Genomic DNA, 16,373 nt, shown 5'->3' with positions numbered 1-16,373 from the left:
CTCTGTTGTGTTCCCTGTCAGGGTGGTCATTGATAGTAGCCGGGCACCATGCACTTCTTCTGGTCTCAGGCTGATGAAGTCTCTGGTTTATGTGGCCCTTTCTGTCTCTTGGGCTAATATTTTCCTTGTGTCTTTTGTGTTCTTCATTCTCGTTTGCCTCCGGGTAGGTTGGGACCAATTGATGCGTCTTAAATGGCCGCTTGCAAGCTTTTAAGACCCCAGATGCCACTCACCAAAGTGGGATGCAGAATGTTTTCTTAATAAACTTTGTTATGCCGGTTGACCTAGATGTCATCTGTGAAAGCATGGTCCCCAGACCCCTACCCCTGCTACTCTGTCCCTCAAAGCATTTGGTTGTATTCAGGAAACTTCTTAGCTTTTGGTTTAGTCCAGACAAACACACTTCTTAAAGCAATTCTGTAAGTTCATTCATCCATGCTTCTGTGATTAGGTTAAAGCAACTCTATTTATCTTTATTGCTAATCTGATTTATGTCTGTTTGTTGTAATTGGTTCATTTATAATAGCAAAACTAAGGTTACATTTTCCATCTCTGTATTTTCTCAGGCTGCATGGAATTCCTTGTGACTCCCACAGGTTGTTGATACTCTGGCTTTCAGCCGAGAATGATTGATTTGACCTCCCTGGGAATCAGGGCTCTCAAGATCACTGTTGTTTATATGTGAAGCTTCTCATCTTTTTCCACTTCCTCTTCTATCCCTGAGAGGCCGTCATAGGTTAAACCAAAAAAACCAAACCTATTGCCGTCAAGTCGATTCTGACTCATAGTGACCCTATATGACAGGGTAGAACTGCCCTATATAGTTTCCAAAGAGCACCTGGTGGATTCAAAATGGCGACCTTTTGGTTAGCAGCCTTAGCTCTTAACCACTGCACCACTTGTAGTAGTTTCTCCTAAACTGCCAACCCATGAGGTCATAGCTCATGCTAGCCCAAATGCATCAGGATCACCTGGGAAAGTGTATTAAAAATGTAAGTTCCTGGGCTCCAACCTAGTGGATTCTGGGGTGGAACCTGTGAAGCTATATTTCAGCATATTTCCCAGGGGATTCTGGGGCACAGCCAGGTTTGGGAACCACTATTGTATAGAACCCCCCCACTCACTTTTTTTCTTTTTTAATAATTTTTTGTTTGTTTTTGTTGTTGAGAATATAAACAGCAAAACATGCACCAATTCAGCAGTTTCTACACATACAGTTCAATGACACCGATTACATTCTTCAAGTTGTGTGACCATTTCCACCCTCCTTTTATGAGTTGTTCCTCCCCATTTACATAAACTCACTCACCCCTAAGGTTCCTGTCTAATCTTTCAAGTTGCTGTTGTCAATTTGATCCCATATAGATAGATTATAAAAGAGCATAATGCTCAAGGCTGACCTTCTTTTCTAGTTAAGCTAAACTGTTGTTTGGTTTTAAGAAAACTTCAGGGGATATTTTTGGTTTAAGGTTTAAAGATTATCTGAGGGCAGTAGTTTCAGGGATTAATTCAGCCTCCATGGCTCCAGAAAATCTGGATTCCACGAGAATTTTCAAATTCTGTTCTGCATTTTTCCCTCACTGTTTTTCTTTTTTTCTTCCAGAAACCCTGGTGGTGTAGTGGTTAAGTGCGATGGCTGCTAACCAAAAGGTCGGCAGTTCGAACCCACCAGGCGCTCCTTGGAAACTCTATGGGGCAGTTCTACTCTGTCCTACAGGGTTGCTGTGAGTCAGAATCGACTCGACGGCAATAGGTTTGGTTTTTATTGGGTATTTTTCTTACAATGGTTTTTCAAAAATATTTAACTAGCTAATACTTTGGTTGGATTCAGAGCCTAGTAAACTGCCTTTTGCATTTTCTTTTTCAGGAAAAAGGGTCCAGTAATCATAACCTGCTGTCTGCGTCTCGAGCAGCCCTCACTCGGCTTAATCAGCAGGCCCACCAGTTGGCCTTTGATTCCGTTTTCCTGCGTATCAAGCAACAGCTGTTACTCGTTTCCAAGATGGACGTGAGTTTCTCACTGCCTGCAGTGGTTTGCCAGGGTCCCACCTCCTGTGCAAGCAAGTTTGAACACAGGGTTAGCCCCTGCCCCCAGTGTTAGGAGGAGCCCACTCTGACTCTCCTAGGCTAGAAGTGCCACATAAAGGAGTCACTTTTCCCTTTTAACTCATGCTTAGCATGAACTTCCTATCTCGCTTGTAGTTACTCTGATGCTTTATTTACAGACTGTCTCTTGGGATTATTAATACTGCTTCATTAGCTTTTTGCCATTTGGAGCAGCATAGCTATGCCTTCTCAGGGAGAGGTAAGGGTGATTATGTGCTGCAGGATAGGTTAGGCCAAGTCTGAGGAGCTAATTGTCTATTGAAATTGAATTGTTTTCATGCCACAAACATTTCTGGAGAATTGGTTCGGAACTTTACCCAGGAGTATGCCTTAACGAGTTGATCTTTTGTTAATGAGGAGATTTTGAAGAGTTCTGCTACTTTCTTTCCTGGACACCTTTTCTATTTGGATGTTCCTAGAGTAATCTCACCGTCTTTGCCCTGCACCTGCTTCCCTTCTCTTTCCTGGTTGTCCTGATTACCTTTCAGTCATATTTTCTCTATTCAGTCTGTCTTCCTCTCATCCAGATCTCATCACTTTCCTGTTGGATCACTGGGACAGACCCTTTCTCACTAGCTTCTGTCTCTTCCCCTCAAGTCCATCTTGATTTACCTTCTTTTGGAGACAGTCTTTGGGAAAGATCCAGTTACGGGTCTTTAATAACCAAGATCTTTGCAGGAGCCAGGTACAGGGAGGTAGCAAGCACTGATAGAACATCATTTTTGCTTTTTGCTGCCCTCTGGAAAGCATTCTAGGCCAGGAGTCAAGGGCCACTCACTCATTCCCTATATGGCCTTGGTCAGGTCTCATCCCTTCTCTGAGTCTCAGAATCTCCATAAAATGATGTGGCTGAACCACATGCTTCGTGAGGTTCTTTCTACCCCTGAAATTCTGTGATTCTCAGTCTTCATGGTCCTTCTGTTCAAAATCCCATGAGATCTGCTCCAACCAGGTTTTTCGTTTCTAGCCTCGAGGGAGGTAAAACTGGAAGAGCCACTACAGCCACGCAGCGTAGCAGAAGCGGTGTCGGTGGCCAACAGCTCTGCTGTGACCCATGGACATTGCACTGGCACCTCTGTTTGTTGTCTCATTGGATCCCATGACTGAGCTTATTGATTCTTCTGTGAGCCTCCATCTCCACATCTTTAAAATGGGGACACAGTCGTTCTCACCATATAGATTTGTGAGGATTAAATGAGCTACTGCATGTGAAACATACCGAGCACAGTACCTGCCCGAGTGCTTCATAAATAGCAATTTTCTTCCGTCCTGTGATTCTCGTTTATTAAGAGGAATGTCCCCTTATTTTTTTAAATAAAAATTACATATATTCATTTTCAGAAATTCAAGCAATGAAAGAAGCAATAAATCCCTCCAGAATCTCACCATCTAGAAATAATCAGTGTAAACATTTGGTGTCCATTAATTACTCAGGGTGCCTCTTCATGGCCACTGACACACATGCTGAAGGTTGGATGAGCATAGAAGAGAGGAAGATAGATAGATTTTTTTAAAAATAAAATGTATACTGTATAATTTTATTTCAATTTAACTAGAAAAAAGAGAAACTAAAATGAAGCCAAAGGAATTGTTGAACTTGAGATAATTGTTGCTTCACCACATAAAATAGTTCCCAAAAGATGCGTCCAAGGTTAAGAAAAGTGATTATGAAAGCTTTTAAGAGAGTGGAGTCATGGCTCTGTGGTAACCAGATGTTTCCATCTTAGAGATACTGGTATTGATTGACCTGCTCTGAAGGATGTGCGATCAGCATTCCTTATGTCTCTCGTCTTCCCCCCACCCCGCCTCCAGATTCAGTTGTTTTTATGTTTTTATTTTATTAAAGCTTAAAGTATTGACCTTCTTTTCTGAGACCTTAATTCTCCCAGTTGTTTAGTCTCAGTTCTACATTTAAACAGGCTTAGTACTCACCACCTGCCCTTTTGCCTCCACTTCTGCATTCCGAAGTTCATTATTGTGATCCAGGTCTGGGTTGCTTGATGTCGCCCTCTCATTCCAGCCTCACCACAACACACTGAGGCTGCTGGGAATGGACATGGGCAGCTCTGGAGATTAGGAGTTCTCCGAGAGTGCCAGCACAAAACCTCGCAATACAAAGGCAAACGCTTTGGCCATGAGGATTTGGAAATTAAACCTTGGTCATTAAATGTTTGTTTTTACGTTTGCTGGTAAACTGTATTGCTCTTTTATATGATGAGAATATAAACCAACACTATATTCAATTTCAGAACAGATTATTGAGGTTTACCTGGATTAACCTGGTGACAGATGAAGAGAAAAGCCCATTTGAAGGAAATTTTAAATAAATTTAGAATGATTAAAAAGTAATTTACAGCATGTCCCTACTGCCCTCTTCAAGTCTACCCTCTCGGCCTGCTTTTTAAGCCTCTCCCTAATTCCGTTTGCTCTGTCTCGCCCCATTCCAAACTTCTTTTTTATTCTGGCTATTCGTCTTTCCCTCTCCCCTCTGCCTGATCATTTTCTGACATTGTTCCTTCTGCCTCCTCTCTGAAGCCTTTCCCAGGGCCTCCAGCCCCCAGTGCTCGTGCCTTGGATGGATTCTGGTGACACCTGTCTCTGCCCCACAGGTCAATTCCTTGCTCGTCTCCTGCCCCATGGTATTGGGCACGGTCTCATGGAGCTGCTGTGCCTTGCACCACTCTGTTCCCTGATAGTGACCATCTCTGCTCCCTCACTGCTCCCCTCTCTGCCAGTTAAACCCAGAAACCAAACCGGTTGCCATCGAGTCGATTCCAACTCAGGACGATGCTGTGTGTTACAGAGTAGAACTGCATTCCACAAGGTTTTCTTGGCTGTAATCTTTACGGAAGCAGATTGCCAGGTCTTCCTTTTGTGGTGCCACTGGGTGGGTTTGAACCATCAACCTCTGTTGGTGGCCAGGTGCAAACTGTTTGCGCCACCTGGGGACAATTCTTTGCCACTTAGCCACCAGGTTTTGTTGTTCCTGCCTTTTAAATGTCTCCCATCTATTTCCATGGCCACTGTCCTACTTTGGGTTCTTATCATCTCTAAACTATTTCTTGAGCTTTTTATCTGCCCCCTTAGTCCTCCTCAGAATTGTTGTGTTGATCTTTGTTCATAGAGCATTGCTCTGATTTTGTCTTTCCGCATTCAGAATCCTTACCTGGCTTCCCAGAGCCATGATAGTATCTGTTTTTGAAAATGGTTTGTTACGGAATTTTTCACACACATACAAGAGTAGAGAGAAGAGTATCATAAGCCCCATGTACTCATCGCCCTGCTTCAGCAACTGTCACCTCCTGGCCATCTTGTTTCATATCTATCACCTTATCTAAATGCAAGAACTCTAAAATAAAATCAATGCCACAATCATCCCTAAGAAAGGACATTAAAGCAAATTCCTTAATGTCATCACTCAGTATTCAAATTATCAACGTTATAATTTATTTTAACTGTTTGCATCAAGAGCTACATAACGTTCTGCATATTGTGAGTGGTTGGTGTGTCTTTTATATCTCTTTTGAACCATAGGTTTCCCTCCCAGCTCTCTTTCTGTTTTCTTCCCCCTGCAATTCATTTGTTGACAACAAAGCTGTTCCTTAGCGTGGTGTTCAAAGCTTTGCACTACCTCTTCCCAGCCTTCTCTGTCTGCCTCTCTGCACCTTGTATGTCCTGTGGCTGTCCCCTTCTCTAATCACTCTAAGCTCTTGCTCCTTTGAACTCTTATTGTATAAACCTTGCATGTGAAACCAGAAACTCTTGAAATGGAAGCCTGCATGTGTGTATGTGTGCGTGGCAGAGGAGAAAGGAATAAGGAGGGAGGCGTGGGGATGTATAGGGTAGGGGTGTGAGGGACATCTTAGTTCCCCAGCTGAGGCTCCTGGAACATGAAGACTAGGCCTTTCCTGTCCTGTGTCCTAGCACAAGGCACCGTATATAGATGGTTGGAGCATGAATTCTCAGTGGATTTAACTGGGAAAAAATTAGGATAGTTTGAAGCAAGAGAGAATTCTCAGGCAGGAACAAAGAGTCCAGAAAATAGTAGGGGTAGGGAAAAAAAGAACTTGTGAGAGCAAAGAAAATCAGACATAATTGAGTTGGTGCTGGAGGGCATGGGGAGGACTGCTGAGGTTCAGCCTGGGCTGGGAGCCTGGGGGTAGACGTAGCCATTACATTCCCAGAACGCTGCTTAAAGGATCAAGCAACCAGATGGGGTCTCAGGTGGCTACAGGGAGCAGCTACATGACCTCAGAGGCACAGCAGGAGTCTAGCCAGAAAGGGCCCTGTTTCTGGGCTGGCTTTGGGGTGACTCAGGTTGGAATTAAGAAACTAGATTTCTCGGTGAAGGTGTGCCAGAGGGAAATCTGTAGCCACATGCGTACCAGTAATTTGCCTGACTTCATACAGAAAGCCAGAAGGTTCACACTGTGATCCTGTAGGTGTTTCCACTTTCGATGACAGCTGAGGCACATGCTAGTGGGGGGTCCCAGAGAGGACACAGGGGAGGCTGTGGGCTTTGGAGCTCCTTCTCACTCCTTACCTTTTAGAGTTCTAAATCAGTTGAGAAATAGACCCAGAAGACAGACAGAAGTACAAGCAGCAGCTTTAATTTGGGCAAAGTAGTATGGACAAATGTGGTTTGGATATTCCTGTAGCCAGAAGGGGCTTCCTAAGCCTCCCTCCCAAGATACAGGACTTACATGTGGTCTCTGTGAAGGACTGTAGGGTTCCTGTTCTCCTCAGGGTGCTGAAGACCCACAAGTCAATGAGGCTACCTGCACCCATGACTTTTATTATCTTGACCCCTCCCCATACCCCAGTAGAGAACTCAGGCCATAGGCTATCTGACTTGTCATTTCACATTCTAAGTGAGAGCAGAGGGATCCATTCCTGCTTTATGGAGAGAGAGGAAGGGTGACTGTCTCTAGTGAGCCTCAAGTTTATGATTTAAAAAAGGGAGAAATCCCTGGTCTGCTGAGTGGGTTGGTTCCAAAGGCCGGTTCTGAATGAAGAAGATACCTCGTGGGGAAGGCTGTGCTCTTCCTGTATTTTCCTTGGCAGCCCCTGGCACAGTGCTTGGTGCTTTCCTTGCTGCCTGCTTGCTGTGCTATTGATGACTTCCTCTCCTTCCTTTCTTAGAGCTGGAATACGGCCGGCATTGGAGAAACTCTGACTGATGACCTGCCCACCTTCAGCCTCACTCCTCTTGAGTACATCAGCAATGTAAGAGAGCTTCTCTGTGCGTTTCTTTGTGGTGGTGATAGCATTTCAGACCTCACCCGGTCTTTTAATTCCGGCTTTTCTAGGTAAACTAGTCACCACCCCATCCGTGCTGTGGCTGGACCTTTGCTTTTGGATAATCTACAGTCATTTCCTGGGTGGGCTTTCAAGAAATGTAACAGAGCCACATGGCGATTTCAGAACCTAACACATTGCCACCCACCCCTTCATCTCTCCCAGTATGAGATTCGGCCACTACCTATGGGCATAAGAGCCAGGGTCCCATAGGAAATTCTGGCTTGGCAAGACAGGAAGCAGGTGGCCAGATTCTTCTCAATGACCTTTCATAAGAACAATGTGTATGTGGTTCTGAATTCAAATTCAGCCAACTTTTAGTGAGCACCTACTCTGTGCCAGGCCCTGTGCTGAGTGCTTTCATGCCGAGTGCTTTCATGTATATTCCTTGTTGTGATTGAGTTCATTCCAACTCCTGGTGACCCCATGTGTGCAGAGAAGAACTGCTTCATAACAAACATATTAACAAGAATTGTAGTTATAGAGCCTTAGTATGAAAAGAACAGGGAGAACCTTGCAGGGCAGCAGAGCACTTGGAGTCCTTTCCCTCTTCCCCATGCACTCCTAGGGGTTTGATAGTCCCCTTACAAAGGCAAGTGATTTGACTGCCCACACATCGCACATGGCCTTTCCTTTCATTCCTTCTTTGAGTCTAGCTCAGTTGTTCTGAAATGTCAGAGTGCATGAGAAATACAGTACAGGAGTAATATACCCCAAACCATGTGTACCCGCTACTATTGAAGGTACCTGGGATTTTCAAGGGTGATTGTGAGATAGGCGATTTCTGCCCTATGTTCTCACCTTAGAACCCAACCCCTGTGTAATATGTAACTCTACTGTAGTAGATATAAAGGCATTTAACAAGTAAGCAATGTACAATAAGAAGCAGCACGTGGCCATCCCACTGGCAAGCAGAGAGGAGGATGGCTCTCCACTCTCTGTCCTTTTACAGCAGCAGCACATCCATCACGGCAGTCAGTTCCCTGCTGCTTTCCGGGGCGTTACCCAATATCCTGTTCTAATGAAGTTGTCAAGATGTGGGTCAGCCTTCTGCAATCAATGGGAATAATCTTATTTTCAGACTTGAGACAATTTGCAGTACAGTCTGAATTTGGTACTACTGGACGGGACTTGAGAGGCTGTTGAGTTGATTTGAAAGTTGAAGAAACTGAAGTGTAGAGAAGTCAGGAAAGCCAGGATGAGTTCTCAGGCCTAGGCCCTTTCCTACTTCCTGTGACACTCACAAGTTGTAGACATCATTGTACCTGAGGGCTGATGACCTAAATTCAGGAAAGGAACATTTATTGAACACTCACCATGTGCAAGGACAATGCCAGGCTTACACTGGTGCCTACAGACAGTGCACAGTCTGTATCATATTTTATCTCAACAGTTCCGTGAGCCGGGTGGTGGGATCACAGCAAGCACCAAAGTGCAGGATGATGGGAGGGGGCACAGAAGAAACAGTTTCCTAGTAGCTGCTCTGTTAGTCAGGATGCATGTCACACAATATGTATCACTCAGTATCTTATCTTGTCCTTGCCACAGCCCTTTGAAGTAAGTATGCGGTCATCCTCATCTTAGAGATGATGAAACCACAGCCCAGACAGAGGAAGTAAGTTGCCCAGGGTCACACAGTGACAGAGCCAGGACTCACCAAGCTTACCCAAAAAGGGTATCAAGAAGCATTTACTGAATATGTGAGAACAGTAGGTAAATATCACAGGTGTGATGATGACTGGCATCCCTTTCCATATTGATTTCCAAAAAATAAATACTGACCAGACTCCTGAGAGAAACCTGGAGCCCTGGAATCTGTATAGGAGCCACAGCAACCCCACAATCTAAGACCAGTTAATTGAAGTTTGAGAAAATGAGATTACTGAAATTTTTCACCTAAATGACAGTTTGGTTTGTTGATGAATACCCTTATCCACACAGAACTGTAAAAATTATAAAGGAATGAAATATGAGAGAATGCTTTGAAAAACATTTATGCAAGGTATAATAATAATGCTAATGCTTTATTTCAAGTAAAACTGGGTCCATGGACTTAGCCAAAAAGCTATGGCTACAGATGAAAAGTGTACCAAATGCAGGAATATACACAAGGTTTGCACATAGTAGATGTTCAGGAAGTGATTGTTGAATGGAATTGGAATGGAAGAATTCCAGCCCTAGAAATTAGCATCCTTCTCCTAACCTGGAGAAAAATGATTAATTTGCTGTTCTCTTCAATCTGAAATGTACAGTGGTTGTTATTAGTGAGGTAAATGGTAATCTACTTTTGAAAAATCAGCCATTGAAAAACCCTACGGATGGCCTCCATTCACCTGGAATAACAGAGGAAGAAGGAGAATCAGGAACAGGGGGAATAAATGGAATGTGTGGCTGATTGTCTCCGTGAACAACTACCTCCTTTTTTCATGAGACCAGAAGAACTGGATGGTGCCTGGCTACCATTACTGAGCATTTTGATCAAAGATTCTACAGAAGAATCCTGATCAAAAAGGGGAAAATGCAGAACAGAATTGAAAATTCTCATGAAATCTAGTCTTTCTGGAGCCATGGAGACTGGATGGACCCCCAAAACTATTACCTGAGATAATCTTTAAAGATTAAACCAAAAATTTCCCTGAAGTCTTCTTAAAACCAAAGAATAGTTTAGCTTAAATAGTAAAGAATGTCTTCTTTGAGCATTGTGCTTGTTTAAGGGCTCTCTATATTAGATCAAATTGACAACAGCAACTCGAAAGATTAGATAGGAACCTTAAGAGGCAGTGAGTTTCTGTCAATGGGTGAAGAACAACTCAGAGAAGGAGGGTGAGAATGGTTGCACAACTCAAAGAATGTAATCAGTGTACGTATAGAAACTGTTGAATTGGTGTATGTTCTGCAGTATATACTCTCAACAACAACAAAATAAATTATAAAAAACCAAAACCCAATGGAGCAACAGTTCTGCTCATCATAAGTTGGAATCAGCTCAACGGCAACTGGTTTAAATGGCTACCCACCTAGTATGGGTGAAAGGTTGTACTAAATAAATGAAAGGAAACAAAGAATGCTGATTTAATTTCTTTTACTATCTGTGTACCTCTTAGAGTACAAACTAATAATTTTTTGTTAGCATGATGGACCGTAGAATGTTTAGACTTACTACCTCCAAACCATATTAAATGTTTGGAAAAGAGGGTGTAATCCTCCTGTGGTCATCTGGGATGGGTAGATTTTGGGGTTTGTGTTAACTTCTGGACACTACGCTTTTTAAGAGAAACTTGACAGAATGGAGCTGGTGCAGAGGAAAGCAAGCAGGACAACCAAGGGCTGGGAAGCCTAATACATAAGAAAACAAAAGGGCATTTGCCTCGTTAATAATAATTATAGTTAACACTCAGTAATAATAATTATAGCTAACACATAACCTTTCTATATGCCTGGCACAGTTGTAAGAATTGTATAAAAACATAAACTTCCTAACAGCTCTATAAGTCAGATGAGGAAACTAAGGCACAGAGAGTTTGAAGCAGTCTTCTCTTGAATGTTCTGAAGTATAATAGGTGTGTCCTCAAGCTTATAGATAGGTGCAAATGGATGGACCATGTTAGGAACAGAAGAACGTGATGTTAGAAGTCCCAGTCTTCCCAAAGCCAGGGGAAATTTGGATGCACTTAACACACTGTTTTCCACATGATTGATCACATTGATCTCAAGGGTGAGGTCAGTGTTAGACGTCAATGAAAACTGATGTTTCTTCATTGGGTTCTCGCTAGAAATCTGGATTGGGCCCCCAACATTGCTGGGGCGTGCTTAGCACATTCATCGTTCATTTTTTCTAGTTCCATTCATTCACTCCAGAGACTTTGGGCATGGCCCGAAGTTACCGTGCTCACAAGGCAGTGGCTTTGTGAGGGAATGTTAGAGCACGGGTAGTTGCCTTGGAGAGTGTTCTGGCTACCCAGACCAGGGAGCTGACCACCAGAGAGCCATGAGTCCAGCCTGATATTCCACACAGAATCACAGAGAAGGATGGATGTTTCCCCTCTTGAAAACATAGCTTATGTAATTTTGGCTCAGGTTCTTTCTAGTAAGAGGAATGCACTTTTCAGTAAAAACTGAATCCTGTCCATGAACATGTATATGAACCTGTCTTTGGGAAAGTGTCGCCATCCTCAGCTCCTGCAAAGGGGAGAAAAAGACAAAAATCATGGACTCTAGCTGGGCTCACGGAGTGGTGACTGCTGTTGTTGGCAGCGGTGGCTGTGGAACTGTTTCAGGCATCTGATCATGCTTTCGCCTCAGTAGGCAAAAGTTTTCTTTCTTTTTATAGACCCCTGTATCTTGGTCTACCACCACCCATCTGTCAGTTCGTCATACTGTAGTGGCTTACATGTTGCTTTGATGCTGGAAGCTATCCCAGTGGTATTTCAAATACCAGCAGGGTCACCCATGGAGACAGGTGTCAGAGGAGCTTCCAGACTAAGACAGATTAGGAAGAAAGCTTAGTGATTGTGATGGTTAAGCTTGTGTGTCATCTTGGCTGGGCCATGATTCTCAGTGTTTATATGTGATCACCCACATGATGGGATCTGCTGTGAGTAGCCAATCAGTTGAAAGTGAGTTTTCTTGGCGTGTGGCCTGCATCTGAATATAAGTGAACGTTCCGGCTCTTGCCTGCTCTGGATCCTACAGCTGGCTTCTGTTCATCTGACCTCCAGTTCTTGGGACTTGAGCTAGCAGCTTACCTGCCAGTCTTGGGATTGATCGATTTTCACAGCCTGTGGGCAAGAGCCCTGCTCTCCAACTTGCCCGTCTTGGGTTCAACAGCCCCTGCAGTTACATGAATCAGAAGAAACCTTGCGGTCTTGCCTGCTGGTCTTGGGATTCGTTGATCTTCACAGTCTGTGAGCAAGAGCCCTGCTCTCTGACCTGCCGGTCTTGGGTTCGCCAGCTCCTGTGACTGCGTGAAATTGGAGAGGCCTCTATCCTGATCCACGGACTTGGGACATTCGAGCTTCTACTGCCGTGTGAGCCATTTCCTTGATATAACTCTCTCTCTGTATGTATTTATATGCTTTACTGGTTTTGCTTCTCTAGAGAATCCAGCCTAAGAGAGTTATCTGCTTCCAAGAATTAGCCAATGAAAACCCTATGAGTCACAAGAGAATATTGTCCGATATAGTGCTGGAACATTGGCCCCCTAGGTTGGAAGACACTCAAAATACACAGTGGCCACAACAATGGACTCGAGCATAGCCATTTTGAAGATGGCACAGGACTGGGTAATGTTTCATTCTGTTCTACGTGGAATTGCCATGAGTCAGAGCCAACTTCACGGCAACTAACAACGATATTTGGGTCTAACGTCTGCCACTATTTAGGGGTGCATGAGGCCAGGTTGAGAAGATCTTACTTTGAAAGTTCTCTGTCTTTGAATTAGTATCAGCCCTAATTTGAGGAGTGTATTGGAATGAATATGTAGCAAAAAAAGTAACAACAGACTCAAAGACTACTTTTTCATGTTGTAACCTGAAAATCAAGCCTTATTTTAAAATAAAACACATACTTACCTTAAAACACAAAACGGTTATGAAATGTAATAGAAATAGGTGTATAAAATACACCCATGATGAAAATCACAGGTAAGTGACAAATGCATGGTGAACACTACTAATTGGAAGGTTTATGTCAAATGTCTTGTAATGCCACTTTCTTTGGTTGCTCACCAGCCAAGAAGGTTTTGTTGATCTTTATTCTCTAGAATTTGTATTATGAACAATATAGTTTTCCTCCCAAATTAATTTATAATTATAAATGACTTTTTATCAAACAAAATTCCTTCCTTCCCCTGGTTAAATCACCTAGAAGAGAGAGACCAAAACCAAACCCACTGCCATCAAGTCTATCCCCACTCATAGTGACTCTCTAGAACAGGGTAGAACTGTCCCATAGGCTTTTCTAGGGTGTAATCTTTAAGGAAGCAGATTGCCACATCTTTCTTCCATGGAGTGGCTGGTGGGTTCGAACACTGACCTTTCAGTTAGCAGCCGTGCGCTTAACACCTGTGCCACCAGGGCTCCTTAGAAGAACGAGAACCAGATCCAAATTCGGAAGACAGGATTTGCGTTCTATGTTGGCCATCCAGTTGTTGCCATTGGTATCTCACTGATTTTAATAACTTACACAGTGCTTCATATTTTGCAAAGCACTTTGGAATTCATTACGTCAGTTGAGGTAGAGATTGTGTTGAATGCATTCCAGAAGTACTGGGGCAATTGATGAGAAGGCTGAAGCTATAATTTACATGCAAACTACCATTGTTTTTTTTTTTTTTTTTTTTTAAGATGTTGCCATGAACACTATTTCCACACACTGGAAAGATGGGAAGATCAGATTTGGGGTTGCCCCAGGTCTAGCAATTTTGTCTTTTGGCCATTTGCCTTCACATGATGCATGAAGTAACTATCTGCATGCGTCAATGTCAGGCTGAAAGTACTTTCTTTTGTTTCAGATCGGGCAGTACATCATGTCCCTTCCCCTGAATCTTGAGCCATTCGTGACTCAGGAGGACTCTGCCTTAGAGTTGGCATTGCATGCTGGAAAGCTACCGTTTCCTCCTGAGCAAGGTAAAGTGTGATTGTATAAGGATGTCTTTAACACCCTCACCCCTCAACACATACATCTTTCCAAACTCCCATTGAAATCATTGTCAAAACATAAAATAGGGACTAAGGAAGATTGAGGCCCACCTGCTACACCCTTGGGAACTTCTGCAGGACACAGTTCTGACAAGGCTGTAAGTGAAAATAAGAATATACCATTTTACAACCTACCAAATTGACTGTGTGTATGTGTGTGTAAGTGTGTGAATATTTTAACGTGATTACACTTAATGTTGGCATCCATGGAGGAAAACAGTTTAAATTATACCGTTTGAATTTCTGGAGGACAGTTTGACATAATATCAAAAGACTTAAAGCCGTGCAAACCTTTTAGAACAGGAGTTCTACTGCTAGAAAATTATCCTAATAATCATGAATGTAACTGTATGAGTGTTTATCCCAGCATTGTTTATAAAAGCAAAACACTGGGAAGAAAAATAAGCATGAAACAGTAGAGATGGGTTAAACAATCCCGGTGCATCCACACAGTGAAATGCCATGTAGCTAATAAAAAAGATAGTAGACCCTGAGAGTGTGGCCCCCGGACACCCTTTTAACTCAGTGCTGAAGCCACTCCTGAGGTTCACCCTTCAACCAAAGATTAGACAGGCCCATAAAACAAAACGAGACTAAATGGGCATATGAGCCCGGGGCAAGGATAAGAAGGCAGGAGGGGACAGGAAAGCTGACACTGGCGAACCCAAGGTCGCGAGGCAGAGAGTGTTGACGTGTCATGGGGTTGTTAACCAATGTCGTAAAACAGTACATGTATTAATTGTTTATTGAGAAACTAATTCGCTCTATAAACCTTCATCTAAAGCACAATTTAAAAAATATATATTAGAAAAGAATATTTAATGACTTGGAAAGCTATCCTCAGCACATTAAGTGCGAAAAGCAGGTTATAAAATAATATATACGGTGTGATTCTGTTTAAAAAACTGCTGTGTATATCAATATAAAAGGAAAAGACTAAAGAATTGCCATCTAGCACTGTAAATTGCTATATCCACTTTGGAAGAACAGTGTGGCATTTTCTAGTGAAGATGATAATGTGCATACCGTTTGGCCCAGCAGTTTAACTCCTAGATATATGTCCTAGAAACTCTTCCATATGTGCCCCCGTGTAAATCTATAAGGATGGCCATGGTGACTTGGTTGGTAAGAGCCTCAATCTGGAAGCACCCCCAATGTCCATCAACAGTAAAATGGATACATACATTATGATATAGTTGTGCCGTGAAATCGTATGTGGTATTGACAGTGAGTGAACTACAGCTACACATAATAACATCGATGCCTTTCACATTATTGAGCAAAGAAACAAGACAGATACAACCAAAGCTAGATCCACATACGCACATACTTTTTCACAAATGGGATCATCTCATCTTATATATACTGGGTTTATCATGGAAAAAAAATTTCAAACAATTTTTGTGCTCCCTGCTTAGAGAGCCTTTTTCCCATGTGCATCTGGCAAACAGCCCGATTGTCCCTGTCCTTCTCAGCAGCCTGAAGCGCGAAGGTATTTGCTCCTGAATCTGTGCTCCCATTTGTCTTCGGACATACCTTGGCTGTAGCACTGGCTTCACTTTCTCCCCTGGATGGAGAGTGAGCTAAGGACAGCACCCACCTGGCACCAGCACCCAGGGCAGTGCCAGACCCTGCAGGCGTTTGGGCAATTGGTCTGGTGCCCATGCCTCTTCTGTGTCAAGGGCGGGTGCCTCTTCTGCCTCTTTACCCTCAATCTGGGTGTCTCCTCAGTCTCTTGTTTATTTTCATTTCTCCTTTTCATCCATGTTTACGTCATCCGCTTTCAACTCTCAGCTCTGGGTGTTTGTGCTCTGGTCCATTATGTTCAGCCTTTCTGGGTATCTTGCCATCAAGTCACAGTCAGCAGGAATGAGGCTTATCCCTTAAACCAGCCTCCCTGCCCACCTGCGTTTCTGGCCATGTCACAGCCAGGCCGGCAGTGTCAAGGTGGAACTAGATTACCCTTGTCATCCTTATGGTCGCTTGTCACCAAGCCTGGCTTGTTTTTTACCCTTCTAGTTTGTATTAGTTGCATAGATGTTCTGTAAAACAATTAAGATCATAATTTAAGAAGAAAAAAATCACTGTGTCCCCACCACTTAACATGTTGGTGTTTCCATCCTCCCGTGTGTCCTTCTGGCTCCACTCTTTGTACAGTGTGTTACATGTAACTTTATATTCTGTACCATCATCATCCTTGTCGGTAGTAGTATTTTTATGCAAATGACACATTATATGGGTATATTTTTTGCCAACCTTGCCATCTCCCCA

The 16,373-nt window shown here is 43.2% G+C and overlaps 1 protein-coding gene across 1 annotated transcript in view; it reads left to right on the top strand.

Annotated features, from left to right (window-relative positions):
- COG7 (component of oligomeric golgi complex 7) overlaps positions 1-16,373 on the top strand; it is a 97,094-nt gene that overhangs the window by 73,290 nt on the left and 7,431 nt on the right. The window contains exons 13-15 of the mRNA XM_004373458.3: positions 1,868-2,008; positions 7,249-7,332; positions 13,916-14,030. Of these exons, the coding sequence (XP_004373515.1) occupies positions 1,868-2,008; positions 7,249-7,332; positions 13,916-14,030 (340 nt within the window). The remainder of the gene's footprint in view (positions 1-1,867; positions 2,009-7,248; positions 7,333-13,915; positions 14,031-16,373) is intronic.

The sequence above is a fragment of the Trichechus manatus genome, unplaced genomic scaffold (assembly GCF_000243295.1).
Source record: "Trichechus manatus latirostris isolate Lorelei unplaced genomic scaffold, TriManLat1.0 scaffold00024, whole genome shotgun sequence".
NCBI classification, from domain to species: Eukaryota; Metazoa; Chordata; class Mammalia; order Sirenia; family Trichechidae; genus Trichechus; species Trichechus manatus.
This window is presented reverse-complemented; position numbering and strand designations above follow the sequence as displayed.